Consider the following 23502-nt stretch of genomic DNA (forward strand, 5'->3'; position numbering starts at 1 on the left):
CCCCCCCCCCTTCTCCTTCCCCCCCCCCCAATCTCCTTCCCCCCCCCCCAATCTCCTTCCCCCCCCCAATCTCCTTCCCCCCCCCAATCTCTTCCCCCCCCCCAATTCTCCTTCCCCCCCCCAATCTCCTTCCCCCCCCCAATCTCCTTCCCCCCCCCCCCAATCTCCTTCCCCCCCCCCAATCTCCTTCCCCCCCCAATCTCCTTCCCCCCCCCACTCCTTCCCCCCCCAATCTCCTTCCCCACCCCCAATCTCCTTCCCCCCCCAATCTCCTTACCCCCCCAATCTCCTTCCCCCCCCCAATCTCCTTCCCCCCCCCAATCTCCTACCCCCCCCCAATCTCCTTCCCCCCCCCCAATCTCCTTCCCCCCCCCAATCTCCTCCCCCCCCCCCAATCTCCTCCCCCCCCCAATCTCCTTCCCCCCCCCCCAATCTCCTTCCCCCCCCCCAATCTCCTTCCCCCCCCCAATCTCCTTCCCCCCCCAATCTCCTTCCCCCCCCCCAATCTCCTTCCCCCCCCCAATCTCCTTCCCCCCCCCCAATCTCCTTCCCCCCCCCCAATCTCCTTCCCCCCCCCCAATCTCCTTCCCCCCCCCCCCAATCTCCTTCCCCCCCCCCCCAATCTCCCTTCCCCCCCCCCCAATCTCCTCCCCCCCCCCCCCCAATCTCCTTCCCCCCCCCCCCCAATCTCCTTCCCCCCCCCAATCTCCTTCCCCCCCCCCAATCTCCTTCCCCCCCCCAATCTCCTTCCCCCCCCCCAATCTCCTTCCCCCCCCCAATCTCCTTCCCCCCCCCAATCTCCTTCCCCCCCCCAATCTCCTTCCCCCCCCCAATCTCCTTCCCCCCCCCCCCCAATCTCCTTCCCCCCCCCCAACTCCTTCCCCCCCCCCAATCTCCTTCCCCCCCCCCAATCTCCTCCCCCCCCCCCCCAATCTCCTTCCCCCCCCCCCAATCTCCTCCCCCCCCCCCCAATCTCCTTCCCCCCCCCCCCAATCTCCTTCCCCCCCCCAATCTCCTTTCCCCCCCCCAAATCTCCTTTCCCCCCCCCAATCTCCTTTTCCCCCCCCCCATCCCCCTCCTCCCCCTCCCCTCGCTGTCAGAAACACAGACACTGACAGACAGAGAATGAGAGACACAGACAGACAGAGAGATAAAGACACTGACAGAGACACACTGGGGTGGGCGGGGGCATCCCAGCACGCTGTTGGAGGGCTCCCGGTGCTGCAGTCGGTAAGTAGAAAATGTTTTATTTATTGATTTTTTAAAAAAAATTATTTCTTATTTATTTTTTTTGGTTGATTTATTGATGTATTTATCATTTATTATTGATGATGGCTCTTTATTTGTAAAACTGAAGTGTTTAATGTTTGTAAACTTCCCTTTAAACACCCCCACCATTCCCTACGCCTGATTTGTAACCTACGCCTGATTTTCTAAAGTGTGGACAGGTTTTTTCGAGCGTTCAAAATCTTCACTTACTCCATTCTAAGTTAGTTTGGAGTAAGTTTTCACTCACGAAACTTTGAAATCAGGTGTAAGTGGCCGGACACGCCCCCTTTTGAAAAAAAATTCTGTTCCAAAGTGAAACTGTTCTAACTGATTAGAACTGAAGCAAACTAAATGACGAGAATTCCGATTTCTCAGATACTCCGTTCTACACCAGTTGCTCCTAAAAAATCAGGAGCAAATCATGTGGAAACTTGGGGCCATTATTCCTTATCTGCACCCAAACTGATTCAACATTTTGATCTTCTGAGCCAATATCGTTTCTCACTAACACACTGATCTCATCGTTTATTAACAGAGCTACCCCACCTCCTTTTCTTTTCTGTCTGTCCTTCCGAATTGTCAAATACCCCTGAATATTTAGTTCCCAGCCTTGCAACCACGTCTCTAATAGCTATCAGATCCTACACATTTGTATCTATTTGTGCCGTCAACTCATCTATTTTGTTATGAATGTTGCGGCATTCAGATAAAGATCTTTTAATTTTGTTTTTTTACCCTTTTTTCCTGCTTTGACCCCACTTTCTGATTCACTTTTATATTTATACATTCTGTCCCTTCCTGACATGCTCTGGTTTTCAATTCCCCCAGTGCAAACTGCTCTATTGCCTTCTCCTTATTCTTTGACTTTTTACATTTTCGCTTGGAGGACAAGACCAGATTTCTGATTGTTCCCCTTGGAGGACAAGACATACCCAACAGTTTGTCTGGAATGTGTAATTTGATTCTGCCTGCTGGAGTAATTAAGATCTTTGCAATGTGTAATTTGATCCATTCATTGTGACAGCCAGGCTCCAGAACTCTCAGTGCTAACACAAGGCAGGGCTCACCATACTGGGTTAGGAGCACTCCTAGTGGTCACACTGCTGAATAGGAAGGGGTGAGGCCATAGAGGGATTTTAGTATGAAGATGAGAATTTTAAAATAAAATAAAAGTGTTGGTAGACAATGTTCCCCCTAATTTTTATTTTTGGGTCTGTGGTCCCTTTAACGGGCTGCGCAGCCCATTTAAAATGTTGCGCATGTGCAAATTCTCCAATTCAAAAGCCGGTAAGCAGCTTGCAGACAACTGCGCAGGCGCGCAGCTGAGCAGGAATGTTGTTGGTGGACCATGAGCCACTGTAGGTCAACGAGCACAGAGGTGATGGGTGAATGGAACTTTCTGCGTGTTCGGATACGTGCAGCAGAGTTTTGGATGAACTCAACTTCATTGAGGGTGGAAGGTGGGAGGCTGCCAATGAGAACATTGGAATAGTCGAGCTCGGCAAATAACACACAAATGTAACATGCATTTTGTAGAACAAACACACAATACACTTTTTTTTTTAATGTATTTATTTCTTGCCCATCCCAAATTAACCTTGAGGGTGATCGTGAGCTGCCTTCTTGAACCATTGCAGTCTGGGAGTGGGGGAAAGGGAGAACATGGTTCAGGTGCAGGGTGGGGGTGGAAGACTATGATCTGGGCCTAACGGAGGGCCAGAGAACATGGTCTATCTTCCTATCTGGATCACGTCCTTGCTCTCATCCCTCCCCCTCTTTAGACCTGGATCCCCTGACCACCTCCGCACAGAGCTGTAGTGGTGCAGGCTGCAGCCGCTGCACCGTTTAGTGCTGCGCGTGCGTGACTGGATTGAGTGCACATGCGCAGTACCAAACGGGTGCGCATGTGAAGAGAGTCAAAACACTGTGCAAATAATCACTCCAGCTAGACTCTAGTGATGTCATGCTGTACCATAGCATAGTAAAATACAGTTCTAAATTTTCACTTCATACTTTCTTCTAACTTTCTTTTTAGTAATCTAAAAACAAAGTAGGGATGAAAAAAAAAGGCCATTCAGTTAATTTTGTTGTTTAGGCCCTCACTTAGAATGACAGACCATTTTCTGATAATTCCTGTATTCGAACCAAACCCATATCCCTCTACTCACTAATTTATTTCATTTCAACCCAGGTCAGCATTTACTGTGCTGGTTAGTAATTTATTCCATAAATTAACAAATCTCTCCGTCACTTAGAATCCTGTAGACTGTTTATTTCTTTGGTTATGTGATCTTGTGGTATTCCAAAATGGTGCCACTTCATGGGAAGAATGTTCAGCATATAAGAAGTCTTTTTTTTCTTTGACTGTTTTATGTGGGCTGTTTAACTGCTACAGTTCAACAACTGCTAAGCTTAATGATTTTAATTTTGAGGCTAAAAATTTTGGCTAAAGTGGACTGAGAAAATAGATTTAAAGTTTGGGACGGTTGATGAGCAGTGGTGGACATTTAAGGAGATATTTCATTGCTCTGAACAAAAATATACAGGTGCAGCGCCTAAAATCTCGGGACCGAGGTCATTCTGGATTCCGAGCTTTTCTGGACTTCCGATTTGCTTTCTGACGTCATGGATCCGGAAACACCCGAGCCCAGGTTCGGGTATTTCCGGATTTCGGAACGTCAGAAAGGGGGGAGAGGTGGGGGGATTCCCGCCTAGGAGCTGTTCGGGCGAACCGGCCCTGTCAAGGATGCCGTCATCTGGCGGGGCCCTGCCAAAGATGTTGTCGGGCGGGCCAACGAGGAGGCCCTAAGGTAAGGGCAGAGGTGACTAGGCCCGAGGTCGGCAGGGTAGTCGGGTCCGGATTCCGGCACATTTTATGGATTCCGGACGACTCTGCCACCAATTGGTCCGGATTCCGAAACATTCTGGATTCCAAAACTCTGGATTCTCGACGCTGCATCTGTATTCCAATGAGAAGGAAAGACTTTAAGAGACGGGATATCGATCCGTGACTAACTAAGGACATAAAGGGTGGTATCAAATTGAGAACAGTGTCATACAAAGTGGCCAAGATTCGTGGGAGGCCAGCGGATTGGGAAACTTTAAAAAAACAGCAAAGAGCAACTTAAAAAATAATAGAGGGGAGATAGCTTATGAAAGTAAACTAGCAAGAAATGTAAAAACAGATAGTAAGAGTTTCTACAGGTATATAAAAAGGATGAGAGTGGCTAAAGTAAATGTTGGTCCCTTCGAGGATGAGACTAGGGAATTAATAATGGGGAACAGGGAAATGGCAGAGACTTTGAACAAATATTTTGTATCGGTCTTCATAGTGGAAGACACTAAAAACATCTCAATAATGAATAATCAAGGGGCTATAGGGAGGGAGGTACTTAAAACAGTCACTGTCACTAAAGAAGTAGTACTCAGTTACATAATAGGACTAAAGGTGGACAAGTCCCCTCATCCTGATGGCTTGCATCCTAGGGTCTTAAAAGAAGCGGCTGTAGAGATAGTGGTTGTAATCTACCAAAATTCCCTGGATTCTGGGGAGGTCCCAGCAGATTGGAAAACCGCAAAAGCAGGAAACTATGGACCAGTTAACCCAACATCTGTCATTGGAAAAATGCTGGAGTCCATTATTAAGGAAGCCCTAGCAGGACATTTGGTAAAGCATAATTCAGTCAAGCAGAGTCAGCATGGTTTTATGAAAGGGAAATCATGTTTGAGAAAGTTGCTGGAGTTCTTTGAGGATATATCAAGATGGGTGAATAACGGGGAACCAGTGAATGTGGTTATTTGGATTTCCAGAACACGTTCGATAAGATGCCATATAAAAGGTTACTGCACAAGATAAAAGTTCACAGGGTTGGGGGTAATTTATTAGCATGGATAGAGGATTGGCTAACTAACAGAAAACAGAGAATTGGGATAAATGGCAAACAGTAACAAGTGGGGTGCCACAGGGATCTACATTAATGATTTGCATGATGTGACTGAGTGTAACATAGCCAAGTTTGCTGATGATACAAAGATGGGTGGGAAAGCAAGTGGTGAGGAGGACACAAAAAATCTGCAAAGGGATATAGACAGGCTAAGTGAGTGGGCAAAAATTTGGCAGATGTAGTATAATGTGGGAAAGTGTGAGGATATCCACTTTGGCATAAAAAATAAATTTTAATGGAGAAAAATTACAAAATGCTACAGTACAGAGGACCTGGGGGTCCTTGTGCATGAAACACAAAAAGTGAGTATGCAGGTACAGCAAGTAATCAGGAAGGCAATTGGAATGTTGGTCTTTATTTCAAGGGGGATAGAGTATAAAAGCAGAGAAGTCCTGCTACAACTGTACATGGTATTGGTGAGGCCACACCTAGAGTACTGGGTACAGTTTTGGTCTCCCCTTATTTAAGGAGGGATATACTTGCATTGGAGGCTGTTCAGAGAAGGTTCACTTGGTTGATTCCTGAGATGAAGATGTTGATTTATGAAGAAAGGTTGGGCCTATATCAGTGGAGTTCAGAAGAATGAGAGGGGATCTTACTGAAACATATAAGGTAATGAGGGGGCTAGACAAGGTGGATGCAGAGGATGTTTCCACTCATAGGGGAATCTAGAACTAGGGGGCATAGTTTCAGAATAAGTGGTCGCCCATTTAAAACTGAGAGGAGGAATTTCTTCTCTGAGGGTTGTAAATCTGTGGAATGCTCTGCCCCAGAGAGCTGTGGCGGCTGGGTCATTGAATATATTTAAGGCAGAGATAGACAGATTTTTGAGCGATAAGGGAGTAAAGGGTTATGGGGAGCGGGCAGAGAAGTGGAGCTGAGCCCACGTTCATCAGATCAGCCATGATCTTATTGAATGGCGGAGCAGGCTCGAGGGGCCAAATGGCCTACTCCTGCTCTATTTCTTATGTTTTCAATGCAATGTCCTTTATGCTGTGATAGTTTAGAATGAAATTTTTTGTACCACAATTGATACCTGTAGTCCTGTCAAAAATGTTTACATGTGTAAAGCTAATTCTTTTCAAATATATACCCCTTGGATAATTAACACTTATGTTCGATGTAATTATAAAATCTGACATAGTCGGTGAAGAAATATTGAGGCAGAATTTCCAACGTCCCAGGCCCGTACGAAGTTTCTACAGACCCAGGAAGGCATCGGAAAAGCCGGTTTTCTGATCTGTCAAGCTGGAGCTTGACTGAACGTAGCTAGATCGGGTGCGAGGACAGTTGTACGTGGAAGTTTGGGCTATTTACCCATATCTTGCACGGCAAATGTCTTCAAAACTCTTGTGCCTGAAAAAGCAGGCGCATAGCCTACTTTTACAGGCATAAGAGTTTAAAAACATAGCAAAAATATGATTAAAATAAAAATTTTAAAAACGTATTTATGTTAAAACCCTGACCACTCAGATAATGTTATTTTATACCCTAACTTTTTTTCTTAAATCGTCAATTTTTTTTCTTTAAAGAACATGTGTAACATTTTTAATTTGTATTAGTTTATTGTTGAAGTGTTTTTTAAATGTTTTATTTATTTTTTGAGAGTTTTGGGGTTTTTCTCATTCATTGTAATCGGAGTTTTGTAACTTATGAAACTCCTATTATAATGAATGAGAAAATACTTACCTATGATTGGGTATCCAGGCACACGTGCTCGTCGCAGGGAGAGGAGGCCTGTGGATCGGGAGTTCAAGCGGGCGCAGCAGCAGATAGTAAAAGCTTTTACCGATATATAAAATGGAAGAGAATGACTAAAGTAAATGTTGATCCCTTAGAAGATGAGAAGGGGGATTTAATAATGGAAATGTGGAACTGGCGGAGACCTTAAACAATTATTTTGCTTCGGTCTTCACAGTGGAAGACACAAAAACCATGCCAAAAATTGCTGGTCACAGGAATGTGGGAAGGGAGGACCTTGAGACAATCACTGTCACTAGGGAGGTAGTGCTGGACAGGCTAATGGGACTCAAGGTAGACAAGTCCCCTGGTCCTGATAAAATGCATCCCAGGGTATTAAAAGAGATGGCGGAAATTATAGCAGATGCATTCGTTATAATCTACCAAAATTCTCTGGACTCTGGGGAGGTACTAGCGGATTGGAAAGCAGCTAATGTAACGCCTCTGTTTAAAAAAGGGGGCAGACAAAAGGCAGGTAACTATAGGCCGGTTAGTTTAACATCTGTAGTGGGGAAAATGCTTGAAGCTATCATTAAGGAAGAAATAGCGGGACATCTAGATAGGAATAATGCAATCAAGCAGACGCAACATGGATTCATGAAGGGGAAATCATGTTTAACTAATTTACTAGAATTCTTTGAGGATATAACGAGCATGGTGGATAGACGTGTACCGATGGATGTGGTGTATTTAGATTTCCAAAAGGCATTCGATAAGGTGCCACACAAAAGGTTACTGCAGAAGATAAAGGTACGTGGAGTCATGGAAATGTATTAGCATGGATCGAGAATTGGCTGGCTAACAGAAAGCAGAGAGTCAGGATAAATGGGTTCTTTTCGGGTTGGAAATCGGTGGTTAGTGGTGTGCCACAGGGATCGGTGCTGGGACTACAACTGTTTACAATATACATAGTTGACCTGGAAGAGGGGACAGAGTGTAGTGTAACAAAATTTGCAGATGACACAAAGATTAGTGGGAAAGCGGGTTGTGTAGAGGACACAGAGGCTGCAAAGAGATTTAGATAGTTTAAGCGAATGGGCTAAGGTTTGGCAGATAGAATACAATGTCAGAAAATGTGAGGTCATCCACCTTGGGGAAAAAAAAACAATAAAAGGGAATATTATTTGAATGGGGAGAAATTGCAACATGCTGCGATGCAGAGGGACCTGGGGGTCCTTGTGCATGAATCACAAAAGGTTAGTTTGCAGGTGCAGCAGGTAATCAGGAAGGCGAATGGAATGTTGGCCTTCATTGCGAGAGGGATGGAGTACAAAAGCAGGGAGGTTCTGCTGCAACTGTACAGGGTATTGGTGAGGCCGCACCTGGAGTACTGCGTGCAGTTTTGGTCACCTTACTTAAGGAAGGATATACTAGCTTTGGAGGGGGTACAGAGATGATTCACTAGGCTGATTCCAGAGATGAGGGGGTTACCTTATGATGATAGATTGAGTAGACTGGGTCTTTACTCGTTGGAGTTCAGAAGGATGAGGGGTGATCTTATAGAAACATTTAAAATAATGAAAGGGATAGACAAGATAGAGGCAGAGAGGTTGTTTCCACTGGTCGGGGAGACTAGAACTAGGGGGCACAGCCTCAAAATACGGGGGAGCCAATTTAAAACCAAGTTGAGAAGGAATTTCTTCTCCCAGAGGGTTGTGAATCTGTGGAATTCTCTGCCCAAGGAAGCAGTTGAGGCTAGTTCATTGAATGTATTCAAATCACAGATAGAAAGATTTTTAACCAATAAGGGAATTAAGGGTTATGGGGAGCGGGTGGGTAAGTGGAGCTGAGTCCACGGTCAGATCAGCCATGATCTTGTTGAATGGCGGAACAGGCTCGAGGGGCTCGATGACCTACTCCTGTTCCTAATTCTTATGTTCTTATGTAAAAGCAAAGGTCACATAACGAAGCACAATTAAGATGAGGTAGTCTGACAGAGGGCCCCTCTGGTCAAGGCGCAAGAGAGATAAGATAACATTCCAATGTGCAACGCACTCTTGGGGCACAGTGAGGTTTATGGAAAATTACTGGGAACAAGCGTGGTCAGTATCGTACTTTTGCTTTGAGTAACAAACTACAAGAATTTCAACCAAATTTTTTTTTTTAAAAAGGCTCAGTGAAGCTTGGGATTTATTGGCCCAGATTTTGCGGTCAGCAGCAAACAAATGGCGCTCGCATGTTCATTACACTTTTTGCAGTGCGATTTGCGATTATTAGAATAATAAACAGTGCGTCAGCCTCAACAGGGGAACTGAGACCTGTGTGAACAGGGCATGCAATGAGATGTCTCCCTAACCAATCAGATTGGAGAATTCTTACTGAAATTCTGAGTCTCAACCAGAAAGTGTAAGTTAGAATACTTAAATCAATGTAAAATCATGCACAGAAAGCAAATTAAAGAGAGGGAGAGAAAGATCGGATTCAGAGAGAGAGACAAAAGAGACAAAGAAAATGTACATTTAAAAAAAAACTATAATTAAAATCTGAACGAATGAGACGCCGCACTTGTAATGTAAATTTTCAGTGCCAGTGAGGTTGCTTCGCAGTAATTAAGACTTAATCACGTATTTGAAAATTCACTCGTACTAGAGTGGTGAAGCCCTAACTTTTTCTGGTGGGTTTAGTGGGTAAGTACCGCAAAGTCATGCCCTTCCATGTATGTGAATGGCGAGTCTCTGGGTGAGATACTGATAGAGCGAAACTTGTGGAGGAGCAGAATAACTCGGACAGCAAATTCCCGATATCCGCATTTCGCCAGAAGTTGCTGTCCGATGTACACTAACAACGTTGAGTACTGAGCCTCACATTAATTCTTACTGCAAAATCTAGGCCTCAAGACAGTTATGATCAGTATCCACTCTGAGGTAAGGGCACTAAGTAATATAAATTTTAGTCATCTCCACTAAGTTCTTGTGGCAGGAATCCTCTGCACAAAGCTGCCCATAATCTGACGCAAATTGTCAATCTTATTCAAATGTTATGGATGCGCGGGAAATAGAAAGTTCTAATAATAAATAAATTAGTGCCTTCATTAATCAGATGATACAATTATCTGTATTCATGTAGTCATAACTGCATTAAGGTGTAAATGGCCTTAATTTGTAACTTCCCCTCTGGGTGCTCGAACAAAAACATTTCACTGTTGTAGTAATATAATGCTCATACATAACCATAGCAACTGTTTTCCATACATGTAATGAAACAGTGAATTATTTTCTTCTGTGTAAGTTGTCTCTATGCCCAAGTGCTGAAGACTGCATGAAACATAGAAAAAACATAAAAGTTTACAGCGCAGAAGGAGGCCATTTTGGCCCATCATACCCACGCCGGCCGACAAAGAGCCCCACGGCCCTTGGTCAGCAGCCCTAAAGGTTACATATAAACCTATGAACAATGACAGAAAGGCAAAGAGCACCCAGCCCAATCAATCCGCCTCCCACAACTGCGACACCCCTTGTACTAAAATATTCTACATTCCACCCCAAATGGAGCCATGTGATCTCCTGGAAGAGGCAAAAACCAGATTCAAAACCCAGGCCAATTTGGGGAGAAAAAATCTGGGGAAATTCCTCTCCGACCCATCCAGGCGATCGAAACTAGTCCAGGAGATCACCCTGGCCGTATTCTATTCCCTACAGTACTTATCATTATATCTGCGCCGTCCATCAAAAGGTCATCCAGTCTAATCCCAATTACCAGCTCCAAGTCCATAACCCTGCAGGTTACTGCACTTTAAGTGCCCATATAACCATCTCTTAAAAGTGGTGAGGGTTTCTGCATCCACCACTCTTCCAGGCAACGAGTTCCAGATCACCACAACCGTCTACATAAAGAAGCCCCTCCTCAAATCCCCCCTAAACCTTCTACCAACCACTTTAAAACTATGATGTGATGTGTAAAACTATGACTCATAATAGACCCCTCCACCAATGGTAATAGACCCTTACTATCCACTATGTCCGGGCCCCTCAATATTTTGTACACCTCAATGAGGTTTCCTCTCAACCTCCTCTGTTCCAATGAGAACAAACCCAGCCTATCCAATCTGTCCTCATAACTAAGATTCTCCATTCCAGGCAGCATGCTCGTTAATCTCTGTACTCTCTCTAGTGCAATCACGAACTTCCTATAATACGGTGACCAGAACTGCACGCAGTACTCCAGCTGTGGCCTAACCAAAGTATTATACAATTTAAGTATAACCTCCCTGCTCTTATATTCTGTGCCTCAGCCAATAAAGGCAAGTATTCCGTATGCCTTTTTAACCACCTTATCCACCTGGCCTGCTACTTTCAGGGATCTGTGGACATGCACTCCAAGGTTCTTTTGTTCATCTATACTATTAAGTGGCCTACCGCTTAATGTGTATACCTTTTCCTTATTAGCCCTCCCAAAGTGCATCACCTCACACTTCTCTGAATTAAATTCCATTTGCCACTGCTCTGCCCACCTGACCAGTCGATTGATATCCTCCTGCAACCCATGACTTTCCTCTTCATTATCAACCACACAGCCAATTTTAGTGTCGTCTGCGAACTTCTTAATCATACTCCCTATATTCAGCTAAATCGTTGATATATATACCACAAAAAGCAAGGGATCCAGTACTGTGCCCTGCGAAATCCCACTGGAAACATCCTTCCAGTCACAAAAACATCCATCAATCATTACCCTTTGCTTCCTACCTCCAAGCCAATTTTGGATCCAACTTGCCACTTTGCCTGTATCGCATGGGCTTTAACCTTCATGACTAGTCTACCATGTGGCACCTTATCAAAAGCCTTGCTAAAGTCCATATTTTCTACATCATACGCACTACCCTCATCGACCCTCTTGGTACAAAAAATTCAATCGGGTTAGTCAAACACGACCTTCCCTTAACAAATCCGTGATGACTGTCCCTAATTAATCCTTGCCTTTCCAAATGCAGATTTACCCTGTCTTTCAGGATTTTTTCCAATAATTTCCCTACCACTGAGGTTAGGCTGACAGGGCTCTAATTACTCGGCCTATCCCTTTCTCCTTCTTAAACAAGGGTACTACATTAGCAGTCCTTCAATCCTCTGGCACCATGCCCAGATCCAAAGAGGTCTGGAAAATGATGGTCAAGGCCTCTGCCATTTCCTCTTTTACTTCGCTCAATGACCTGAGATGCATTTCATCTGAGCCTGGGGACTTATCTACTTTCAAAGCTGCTAAACCCTTTAATACTTCCTCTCTCTATATATTTATTTCATCCAGAATATCACATTCCTCCTCGATAGCAGTATCTGCATTGCCCCTTTCCTTTGTGAAAACAGATGCAAAGTATTCGTTAAGAACCCTACCGACCTCTTCATGAAGGTGCCATGATTTGCATAGACACATATTGGTTTTCAATTAGGGCATCTACATATGTATGTGAATATAACTTTCAGTTGAGTAATGAGAATTGAACCTGAAGGTGAATAATATACTTCTACACAAATGGCCACCTTTTCAAAAGTGCAAACATAATAAACATCATTTTCTAGACAATTTCAGATTTTTGTTTCACAGTAAGTTGAATTTAACTAATTTTATGAGTAGTCAACAGCAACAGATATGTTTTTGCAAATCTACTTTAACAAAAGTATGTTTTTGATTGAAACAAAATATATTTTAGTACTTGCTGTTACTATTGTGGTATATCGGTGGAAATACACAATTAGACACTCTGACAACTGCCAGAAGTACAGAATGCAATTACTTAGTCTATGCCAAAATAGATGTATGCAATCTATTCTTGGTGACTGGGTTTATGATTGTTCTAGTTACTTTTAGGACAGAATATGTGTAAGTCAATATCAGAATTGCATTTTAGATTTTTTTTGTCATGGGTTCTGCAAGTTATTATAAGAGGCGAACGTGAATCAATCATACAAATCCATTACTTCTATGTAATTGATTTGGGAGTAACTTTTTTTAAGAAGTGGGTTTTAATTGTCCTTTAGGAAGCAAAAAGCCAGAACAACGGTGATTGGTGAGGTGTGATCAGGTCGATCAGAACAGGAAATGACTGAGAAACAATTAAAAATGCATTGATCCTCAACTATAGTTAATTTGACCGCAGTGTTCTGAAGGTTTAAGTGCTGAAAATAGATTCTTTGGTCTAGAAGAATCTTTTACCTCGTAGTGATTTTTCTGATTTTTGATTTGTTTTCTTGTCTGTCTTTGTTTTTCCTCCAGATGTTCTTTGAGGATCACATTGATGATGCCAAATACTGTGGCCATCTGTATGGTCTTGGCTCAGGCTCGTCATATGTTCAGAATGGCACAGGGAATGCATACGAAGAAGAAGCCAATAAACAGCAGCCTTGACCTGAAATGAGGAGATTAATTTTTTGGGCCACATATACTGGATCTAATTTTTATCTGTGTCTGAGTTACTCAGACATTCAGGTTTCCTTCCTTTCCCTGTACTTTCTGTTCACTAGATTGTGCCAACATCTTGGTCATTCTGACCATGGTAAGCAAACTCCATATAAGTATAATTTGGCCAGTTAGTTCCAATGCAGAAATTTTTTTATCAAAGGTTGCTGGAGAAAATGGGAAGAATAACCACCTGGATGAATTTTCAAGCAGTTATTTTCCCCTCTTCTTCCTAAAAGCATGCAATAAGTATCAACTGGTTATTTACTATTCCTAACTAATACGTGGCACTTAAAATAAAAGTAACAGGAATTTTAGCTATTCAGGATTGTGGACCATCGAATTTGCACTTTAGAGAGTGACTGGTTCCTCTATTTTATGGGAATTTTGCTGCTTCTTGTTCTCACGAGTGAGATAAGAAAGCCCAGAAACTTGAACTACTTCACACCATTGAGTTACTGTTTGTGGATTTTCCATGCCTGCTGGCTTAGTGTGACAGCATCTCTACGACTGGTTTGTGATAACAAACAATATTACTGAAGCTCTTGTATTTGCTGCAGTTAAAGAAGGAGGCCTGTAAGTGTTGCCTTACAATTTTTCCTTTTAACATCTGTTTCTTCTGGGAGTGTCTCCCATACATACAGTTCTAACATATCGGAAGTGCAGCTAGCTGAACCAAAACCAGCATCTCTCACACCTAGTGCTGCAGCTACTACATCTGTTTGTACATTCTGAACTGCATTGTTGTAATAAAATAATACTTGAATGAGTTTAATTTCAGTTTTAAAAAAACTTACAATTTATACTTATCACACCTCAGCACTGATGTCATTAGTGCCAGATTATGTATGTGATGCGATAATTGTTTGACAATATGAGCCTTTTTTCAACTGAAGAATGTTGAGTTTTTTGAAAGCTCTGCTTTATTACAAAAGATATATTTTCATTCTCCGTGGCAGTAATTAATTACAACAGTGCAGGAGCATCTCAGTTACACCAAAGCTAGGCTTCCTCCAAAGTTGTAGCAGAAAAAGTTAAAAAAGGCACTGTCCAATTTACATGGAATTTTTAACTTCACAAAGGTTTCCTTTGATCAAACTCCTTTTCAAAATGAATTACAGAGATTTTGTCACTTAATCACATTTTAACCAGTGTTTTTATTTTCAACTCTCCTTCCTGCCACCCTAGTGGAGAACCAGTCTTCAACTCTTTTGCTCATGGTTGTGTTCTTACAGATCAATTGGCAGCAAGCACACATTCACAAGAAGTGGGAAAACAGACAAGGTTTACCATGTTGGAATACCACACCCTGTGGTCTAGCTGAAAACTGGTAAAATTATTTAACGTGATTTAGGTTGCTGGTCTGCAGAGTTTCAATCCCTTGATTATGGAGAGGTAGATAATTGTTTCTCTGCTAGTACAGTGCAAGGCCAGATGTGCATTGTAAAAAATGGATTGTAATGCTGTTGGGGCTTTCAAAGTGGCTGTTACCACACACAACCGGAATTAATGAAAATTCATAGTCAACACTTTAGTACTACTGTTTTATTTAACATTTTACTTCTGTAGAATCAAAAAAGTGAAATTTTAAAAATCTTTGAAAAGGTAGACTTTGTCTTTTTACAGTATTGCATTTCCATGAGTAGCATTACATATATCAACTGAGTGATGCTGGTTTTGATGCAGCATGACTTGCTATGCAACCCCTTTAGTACATTATATATGAGCTGTAAACACCATGTAATATATTATTAAGTCTTATGCATTGTATTCTGCATGGATCTAGAGCAGCTGTGCTGGAAGACCTTTAATGAATAGCTGGTACTTGCCTGAAACCATCAAATGCATGTTGCAGAATTCAGTCATTAGATTTCAAAGAGCTTGGCAAAAGGTCAAAATCCCCAGACCAATGTGACTACAATGTAATTAATGTGTTCTGTTCTTTCATTATGTTACAGAATTGTAACATAATGGACCCTTTTTTAAAGCAATTATGTGAAAAACAAGATATTATTTGTTTTTAAACCTTTTTGTAAATAAAGGCTTCAAATTTGTTTCTTACTTACATAAGGTATGGTTGCTTGTTTTTATTAGCTCAATACATCACTTTTTACACTGTTCGTTAGCAGTACATTGTTTCCAGCAAACCTGCACTGCAAGAAATATTTTGTGTATTGCAGTTGAACCTTGGTAAAATAGTGACTTTCACTTCCAACACCTGTTGTTGCCTTGACATTCTGCAAGATAGAATAATTACAATCAAAAGCAAAATGATGCTAGAATTAGAAATATATGTTCTGATTTATCTTTTATATGCATTAAGCTTCAAGTATATCATCCAACAGAGGATTAACTGCAGGACAGTTTCCTATTAATATTTGTCTCAGTATAGCCTCGAGTAAAAACCTTGATCTGAAGTCTTGTCTTTCGGTCATTTTATTTTCTCATGTCAGCACCACAGTCTGGTTAGCCCATAGAAAAACATTGGAGTTTTCTTGAATAATCTGCTGTGGATCAGTGTATGTTGCAGCCTAACCTGGTAGTTTATTTGGCATGGTACTATAGTCAAAACCAATTTAAGCCTACTTTTTAGTGCCTGCACTAAATATTTAATTAATGCTCTACAATTGCATGTGTATTTCCAGTAACCATCGTCTGTGTTAACTTTGTAACCTTCCAGTGAAATGCCAACCCTTTGTCTTGGCAATTAGGACTTAAATGATTACAATGATGCAAAGGTATCTTGACCAAGGGATCAACAGAGGAGATTTCATGAGTTAGTATGAAATTGGAAACTAAGAAGTGCAAACTGTGGATGTCCAAGAAACTCATCAGGTGCAGGAATGGGAGCACTCCTAATTGGCCAACTTGGTTGTTCACGTTGTGCTGAGGCAGAGACTGTTTTTCAGCTACACCAGCTATGATGTTGATTGGCACCATGTTGTTCGAGATCTTTAGAACCTCCAGAGTAAGGACATTTTGTCTCGTCTCAACTTACAAAGAGGTTTAAATTAATACCATGATGCAATGGGGTTTCTATGTCAGCAATCTCATCTAATTTAGAAATTAATGTAAAGGTTTGACATGTCAATCAAAATTATTCCCAACCATTGAATTGCAATCTGTCTCTGCTTTGGTTGTGACCCTTCCAGGTTGTACTTTGAAACTCCATATTTGGATAAACACAGCTGTTTGTTGAGATTGGCACTGAGTTCAGATAGAGAAAAGACATTTCCTTGCCTACATGGTCTCTATTAATATCAAGGCTCTTTCATGCAATACAGTTTCTGGGTAGGGAGTGGATGTGATGGTTGGCTTTTTTTTTCCAACTTCACTCACAATACTATAGTCTTTGAAAGTCTTTTTTAAAATTTTGTTGCAAATGTCTGGGAAATAATCTTACAAAGTATCTCTGTGCCCGTTGGAGAAAGGCCCAAGATAGTTAAGAAAGAAGGTGTACTCTCTGAACCAGTTGTAAATAAGGGTGGGTGTGTACTGAGTGCATGGACTAATATTTATCCACCAAAGAATGGAAAAGATTTAGTCTGGACAGACGGGCAAGGCCATCCAGACTAAACCGCTGAATGGCAGGATTATTAAAATAATTCAACAAACCTACAAGTTGATATTCTTGATCTGGGCCCATAGTCCATTTGAATTGTGCTTCTTGGGCTCACTTGGTTACAACTGTCTGATTAGGTAGTTGAGTAAACGTGCTCAAGCTTCTGTAAGGAAAATTGTTGGAGCAGATTGGAGAACCACAACAAAACTCATTACAGCCTTGATCCAAGCATGGACAAAAGAGCTGAATTCCAGAGGTGAGAGTGACTGCCCTTGAAATAGGCAGCATTTGACCGAGTGGCATGAAGGAGCCCTAGTAAAACTGAAGTCAATGGGAATCTGAGGGAAAAGACTTTCCACTGGCTGGAGTCATATCTAGCATGAAGGAAGATGATTGTGGTTGTTGCAGGTCAATCATCACTGCAGGAGTTCATAAGGGCAGTGTCCTCGGCCCAAACATCTTCAGCTGCTTCATCAGTGACCTTCCCTCCATCATAAGGTCAGAAGTGGAGCTGTTTGCTGATTACTGCAGTGTTCAGTGCCATTTGCAACTCCTCAGGTAATGAAGCAATCCATGCCCACATGCAGCAAGACCTGGCCAACATTCAGGCTTGGGCTGATAAGTGGCAAGTAATATTGGCGCCACACAAGGGCCAGGCAATGACTATCTCCAACAAGCGAGAGTCTAACCATCGTCCCTTGATATGCAACGGCATTACCATTGCCAAATCACCACCACCATCAACATCCTGGGGGCCACCATTGAACAGAAGCTTAACTTGGACCAGCCACACACACACTGTAGCTACAAGAGCAGGTCAGAGGCTGGGTAATCTGCGGTGTGTCTCGCTTCCTGACTCCCCATAATCTTTCCATCAGATGGCACAAGTCAGGAGTGTGGCGGAATACTCTCCACTGGCCTGGATGAGCGCAGCTCCAACAACACTCAAGAAACTCGACACCATCCATCACAAAGAGCCTGCTTGATTGGCACCCCATCCACCACCTTAAGTTTTCACTCCCTCCACCACCTCACCGTGACTGCATTGTGTACCATCTACAAGATGCACTGCAGCAACTCCCAAACCTGTGACCTCTACCATCTAGGAGGACATGGGCAGCATGGTAACATCATTGTCTGCAAGTTTCCCTCCAAGTTACACAAGATCCTGACTTGGAAGTATATTGCCATTCCTTCATCGTCGTTGCGTCAAAATCCTCGAACTCCCTCCACATTAGCGCTATGGGAGTACTTTCACCACACGGACTGCAGTGACTCACCACCACCTTCTCAAAGGCAATTTGGGATGAGCAATAAATGCTGGCCTTGCCAGCGACGCCCACATCCCATGAATGAATAAAAAAAGAATAATCTAAAAAACAATCCCAAACATGGCCTCCAAGAGAATGAGTAGTTTGAAACTGCAAAATAAGATTTCATTTAGGTTGAAAAAAATGATTAGGGAAACTAATAAGTAATTGTAAAATCGTCTAATTCTTAAGGTAATCTCACCCTGATGGTGATTATCTGTTACAAGCCCATTTTCCAATTAGTTGTCAAGTGACCAGTAGAGAGGAAAATCTGAAGTCGTGGATAGGACCTCTTGCTCTAGATTCTCAGATGTTGAGGAAAGTCATGATCTTTGTTTCCAGGCAATGTTTTTCCTGTTTAAGTGAATATTTTTATTGGGTCAGAATACATATATGTCCACAAGTGTTAGCTTCAGTGGAAGACACTTTATTAAAGTATGTATAGGGCTAGATTTTCGTCATTTTTTCAATCATTTACCACTAAAAATAACACCGATGGTAAATTCATTGCAGATTTCCACCGAAATATGGCCGATTTCATAATTTGGCACCGAAATACCACCGGTGTTAAATTCATCAGTGATTTACCTATGGTAAAAAAAATACCACCAATCTTATTTTTTTGCCGATTTTATGACATCATTAAGTGTGCAACATTGAAAATTACCACCAGAGGTAAATTAATCAATACCACCATTTTTACCATTGGTCTAAATTACCATCAAGAAAAGTGCAGTCTTATCTGATCTTATCTGATTGAATCCAGTGCTATGGGTACCATTTTAAAACATAGAAACATAGAAAATAGGTGCAGGAGTAGGCCATTCGGCCCTTCAAGCCTGCACCGCCATTCAATGAGTTCATGGCTGAACATGCAACTTCAGTATCCCATTCCTGCTTTCTCGCCATACCCCTTGATCCCCCTAGTAGTAAGAACTACATCTATCTCCTTTTTGAATATATTTAGTGAATCGGCCTCAACAACTTTCTGTGGTAGAGAATTCCACAGGTTCACCACTCTCTGGGTGAAGAAGTTTCTCCTCATCTCGGTCCTAAATGGCTTACTCCTTATCCGTAGACTGTGTCCCCTGGTTCTGGACTTCCCCAACATTGGGAACATTCTTCCTGCATCTAACCTGTCTAAACCCATCAGAATTTTAAACGTTTCTATGAGATCCCCTCATTCTTCTGAACTCCAGTGAATGCAAGCCCAGTTGATCCAGTCTTTCTTGATATATCAGTCCCGCCATCCCGGGAATCATTCTGGTGAACCTTTGCTGCACTCAATAGCAAGAATGTCCTTCCTCAAGTTAGGAGACCAAAACTGTACACAATACTCCAGGTGTGGCCTCACCAAGGCCCTGTGCAACTGTAGTAACACCTCCCTGCCCCTGTACTTGAATCCCCTCGCTATGAAGGCCAACATGCCATTTGCTTTCTCAACCTGCTGTACCTGCATGCCAACATGATGTACCATGACACCCAGGTCTTGTTGCACCTCCCCTTTTCCTAATCTGTCACTATTCAGATAATAGTCTGTCTCTCTGTTTTTGCCACCAAAGTGGATAACCTCACATTTATCCACATTATACTTCATCTGCCATGCATTTGCCCACTCACCTAACCTATCCAAGTCACTCTGCAGCCTCATAGCATCCTCCTCGCAGCTCACACTGCCACCCAACTTAGTGTCATCCGCAAATTTAAATCATTAATGTACAATGTAAACAGCTGGGGCCCCAGCACAGAACCTTGCGGTACCCCACTAGTCACTGCCTGCCATTCTGAAAAGTACCCATTTACTCCTACTCTTTGCCTCCTGTCTGCCAACCAGTTCTCAATCCACGTCAGCACACTACCCCCAATCCCATGTGCTTTAACTTTGCACATTAATCTCTTGTGTGGGACCTTGTCGAAAGCCTTCTAAAAGTCCAAATATACCACATCAACTGGTTCTCCCTTGTCCACTCTACTGGAAACATCCTCAGAAAATTCCAGAAGATTTGTCAAGCATGATTTCCCTTTCACAAATCCATGCTGACTTGGATCTATCGTGTCACCTCTTTCCAAATGCGCTGCTATGACATCCTTAATAATTGATTCCATCATTTTACCCATTACCGATGTCAGCTGACCGGTCTATAATTCCCTATTTTCTCTCTTCCCTCCTTTTTTAAAAAGTGGGGTTACATTGGCTACCCTCCACTCCATAGGAACTGATCCAGAGTCTATGGAATGTTGGAAAATGACTGTCAATGCATCCACTATTTCCAAGGCCACCTCATTAAGTACTCTGGGATGCAGACCATCAGGCCCTGGGGATTTATCGGCCTTCAATCCCATCAATTTCCCCAACACAATTTCCCGACTAATAAGGATTTCCCTCAGTTCCTCCTTCTTACTAGACCCTCTGACCCCTTTTATATCCGGAAGGTTGTTTGTGTCCTCCTTAGTGAATACCGAACCAAAGTACTTGTTCAATTGGTCTGCCATTTCTTTGTTCCCTGTTATGACTTCCCCTGATTCTGACTGCAGGGGACCTATGTTTGTCTTTACTAACCTTTTTCTCTTTACATATCTATAGAAGCTTTTGCAGTCCGTTTTAATGATCCCTGCAAGCTTCCTCTCGTACTCTATTTTCCCTGCCCTAATCAAACCCTTTTTCCTCCTCTGCTGAGTTCTAAAAAACCGAACTGCAGTCCATTCCACATGAGAGAAGGCTGAGTTTAGACATCTTTATTATGTGAGTTCAGAATTAGATTTTAAGGTTATTTGAGGTTTTAGTGGATTATTTGAGAAAATTGGAAATCATTTTGAGGACATCCGCTCATAAATCAACACTTTGCTTGAACAGTGAGTGTTACGTGTCACCTTTACCGCCCACTCTATTGTTGAGTTTTACCCTTCATTTTCTAAAAGTTAGACACAGTACAAGAATGATTAGGTTTAACAACATTTTCTAAAATGTTGTAAACTTTGAAAAATGTTAAAGTCAATAAATAATTTTTTAACTTCAATGATTAAAATTTCTTTGCAACAACAATATTACAATAATACAAGAACTACACCATCAACAGCAAGAACTAAAACAGCTCCCACCATGCACTTTTACCTGCGGCCAAGACTCCAATGCCGAAATACCACCGAAAATTACCACCAGTGGTAAATTCATCAATACCACCATTTTTACCACCTGCAAAAATACCACCCATTTTACTTTGAGTATTGCGAGATCAAAAATAAGAACAAACTACAGTTAGCCCTACCACTGGTCATATTTGATGAAAATAGTGGCCTTGAATGAAAGTGGTATTTCGGTGGTTAAAAAAAAACACGAGATTTAAATAGCACTGAAATTCCACCGGAAAACCAGTGGCAGGGCTAAATGATGACAATCCGGCCAAAAGCCTTTTAAGGCCAGAAATATTACTCATATTGTTGCTAAAAGTGTGAAGGATTTTCAAACAATCCTGGAGATAAGGATATTGAACATATTTTTTGAAATAATTATTTATAGAAATATTACTGGAGACAGTATGTTCAGGACATATCAGGTGACATACTTCTTTACAGGGATAACATCTGTATTTTCAAAATACTTGAAATTCAATGTAATGGGAGTAACCTACTGATGCCAAGTAGTTCCTATTAGCCTGACATCAGCATCCAGAGTTTTTAGAAGACTTGTCAAGTCAGGGACTCAATTTGTTTGGATTTCTTGTCAGACTCTTTAAGGAATCTGCAAAGAGCAGAGTCCAGCCGATCTTGAACTGGAAAGAAGAGATTTCTCATCAATTGAAATTGAACAATGGAAAGGTCAAAACACCACCTGATGTAGCTCCATTATCACTGGTTTGCTTCAACACCATTAAGAACCTTATTCAAATTCTCAACCTTCTTAGTGAACTGCAGGACTATGTGAATGGTAGCATAGTGGTTATGTTACTGGACTAGTAATCCAGCGGCCTGGACTAATAATCTGGTAATGTGAACTCAAGTCTCCACCAGGCAGAATATTCCCAAGTGTTCAGTTTCAGTTTATGGGGAATTTATATTCAGTTAATTAAATAATCTGGAATTTTTTTTTAAAAGCTAGTATCAGTAGTGGTGACTGTGTAATTACTGGTTTGTCGTAAAGACCCATCAGGTTCACAAATGTCTTTTAGGGAAGCAAATCTACTGTTCTTACCTGATCTGGCCTATATGTGGCTCCAGAGCAACAGCAGTGTGGTTGACTCTTAACTGCCCTCTGAAATGGCCTAGCAAGTCACTCAGTGTAACAAATTGCTGCAACACAGTCACTGTGGGAGTACCTTCACGGCACGGACTAAAGTGCTGGCTCACCACCACCTTTTCAAGGGTAATTAGGGGTGGGCATAAATGCAGGCCCTGCCAGTGAAGCCCACATCCCGTGAATGAATTTTTTTTAAAAAGGAACCGGCAATTTGTAGTTCTTAAAGTTGGTGACATATTTTTGATGCACACTGTCCTATTTTAAAACCCATTGCATTTTCCATCATTACAACCTACGTTATGCTGGACATTAATCACATTTGTGTAAAATTTGGAATCATAGAAATTTCCGGCACGGAAGGAGGCCATTTTGGGTCATCGTGTCTGCGCCAGCCGACCAAGAGCTATCCAGCCTAATCCCACTTTCCAACTCTTGGTCTGTAGCCCTGTAGGTTACTGCACTTTAAGTGCACATCCAAGTATTTTTTAAATGTGATGAGTGTTTCTGCCTCTGCCACCATTTCAGGTAGTGAGTTCCAGGCCCCCACTACCCTCCTGGGTGAAGGAATTTCCCCTTATATCGCCTCCAAATCTCCCCCCATTTACTTTAAATCTATGTCCCTTGGTTGTTGATCCCTCTGCCAAGGGAAAGAGGTCCTTCCTATCCACTCTAGGTCCATTATAATTTTATACACCTCAATCAGATCTCCCCTCAGCCTACTCTGTTCCAAAGAAAACAGACCCAGCATCTCCAATTTTTCCTCATAGCCAAAATTCTCCAGTCCAGGCAGCATTCTTGTAAATCTTCTCTGCACCCTTTCCAATGTAATCACATCTTCCCTGTAATCTGGTGACCAGAACTGCACACAGTACTCCAGTTTCGGCCTAACCAGTGTTGTATAGAGTTCAAGCATAACGTCCTTGCGCTTGTATTCCATGCCTTGACTAATAAAGGCAAGTATTCCATATGCCTTCTTAACAACCTTATCGACCTGGCCTGCTACCTCCAGGGATCTGTGGACCTGCACTCCAAAGTCCCTTTGTTCCTCTACAC

General features: G+C 42.3%; 1 protein-coding gene across 2 annotated transcripts in view; it reads left to right on the top strand.

Annotated features, from left to right (window-relative positions):
• cnot7 (CCR4-NOT transcription complex, subunit 7) overlaps nt 1-15407 on the top strand; it is a 72816-nt gene extending 57409 nt beyond the window's left edge. For both annotated transcript variants that reach the window (XM_070862609.1, XM_070862600.1), the window contains exon 7: nt 13161-15407. In XM_070862609.1, coding sequence (XP_070718710.1) covers nt 13161-13292 — 132 coding nt within the window. In that variant the 3' untranslated portion in view covers nt 13293-15407. The remainder of the gene's footprint in view (nt 1-13160) is intronic.
• The last annotated feature ends 8095 nt before the right edge of the window (nt 15408-23502 follow it).

Source organism: Pristiophorus japonicus, chromosome 2 (assembly GCF_044704955.1).
Source record: "Pristiophorus japonicus isolate sPriJap1 chromosome 2, sPriJap1.hap1, whole genome shotgun sequence".
NCBI classification, from domain to species: domain Eukaryota; kingdom Metazoa; phylum Chordata; class Chondrichthyes; family Pristiophoridae; genus Pristiophorus; species Pristiophorus japonicus.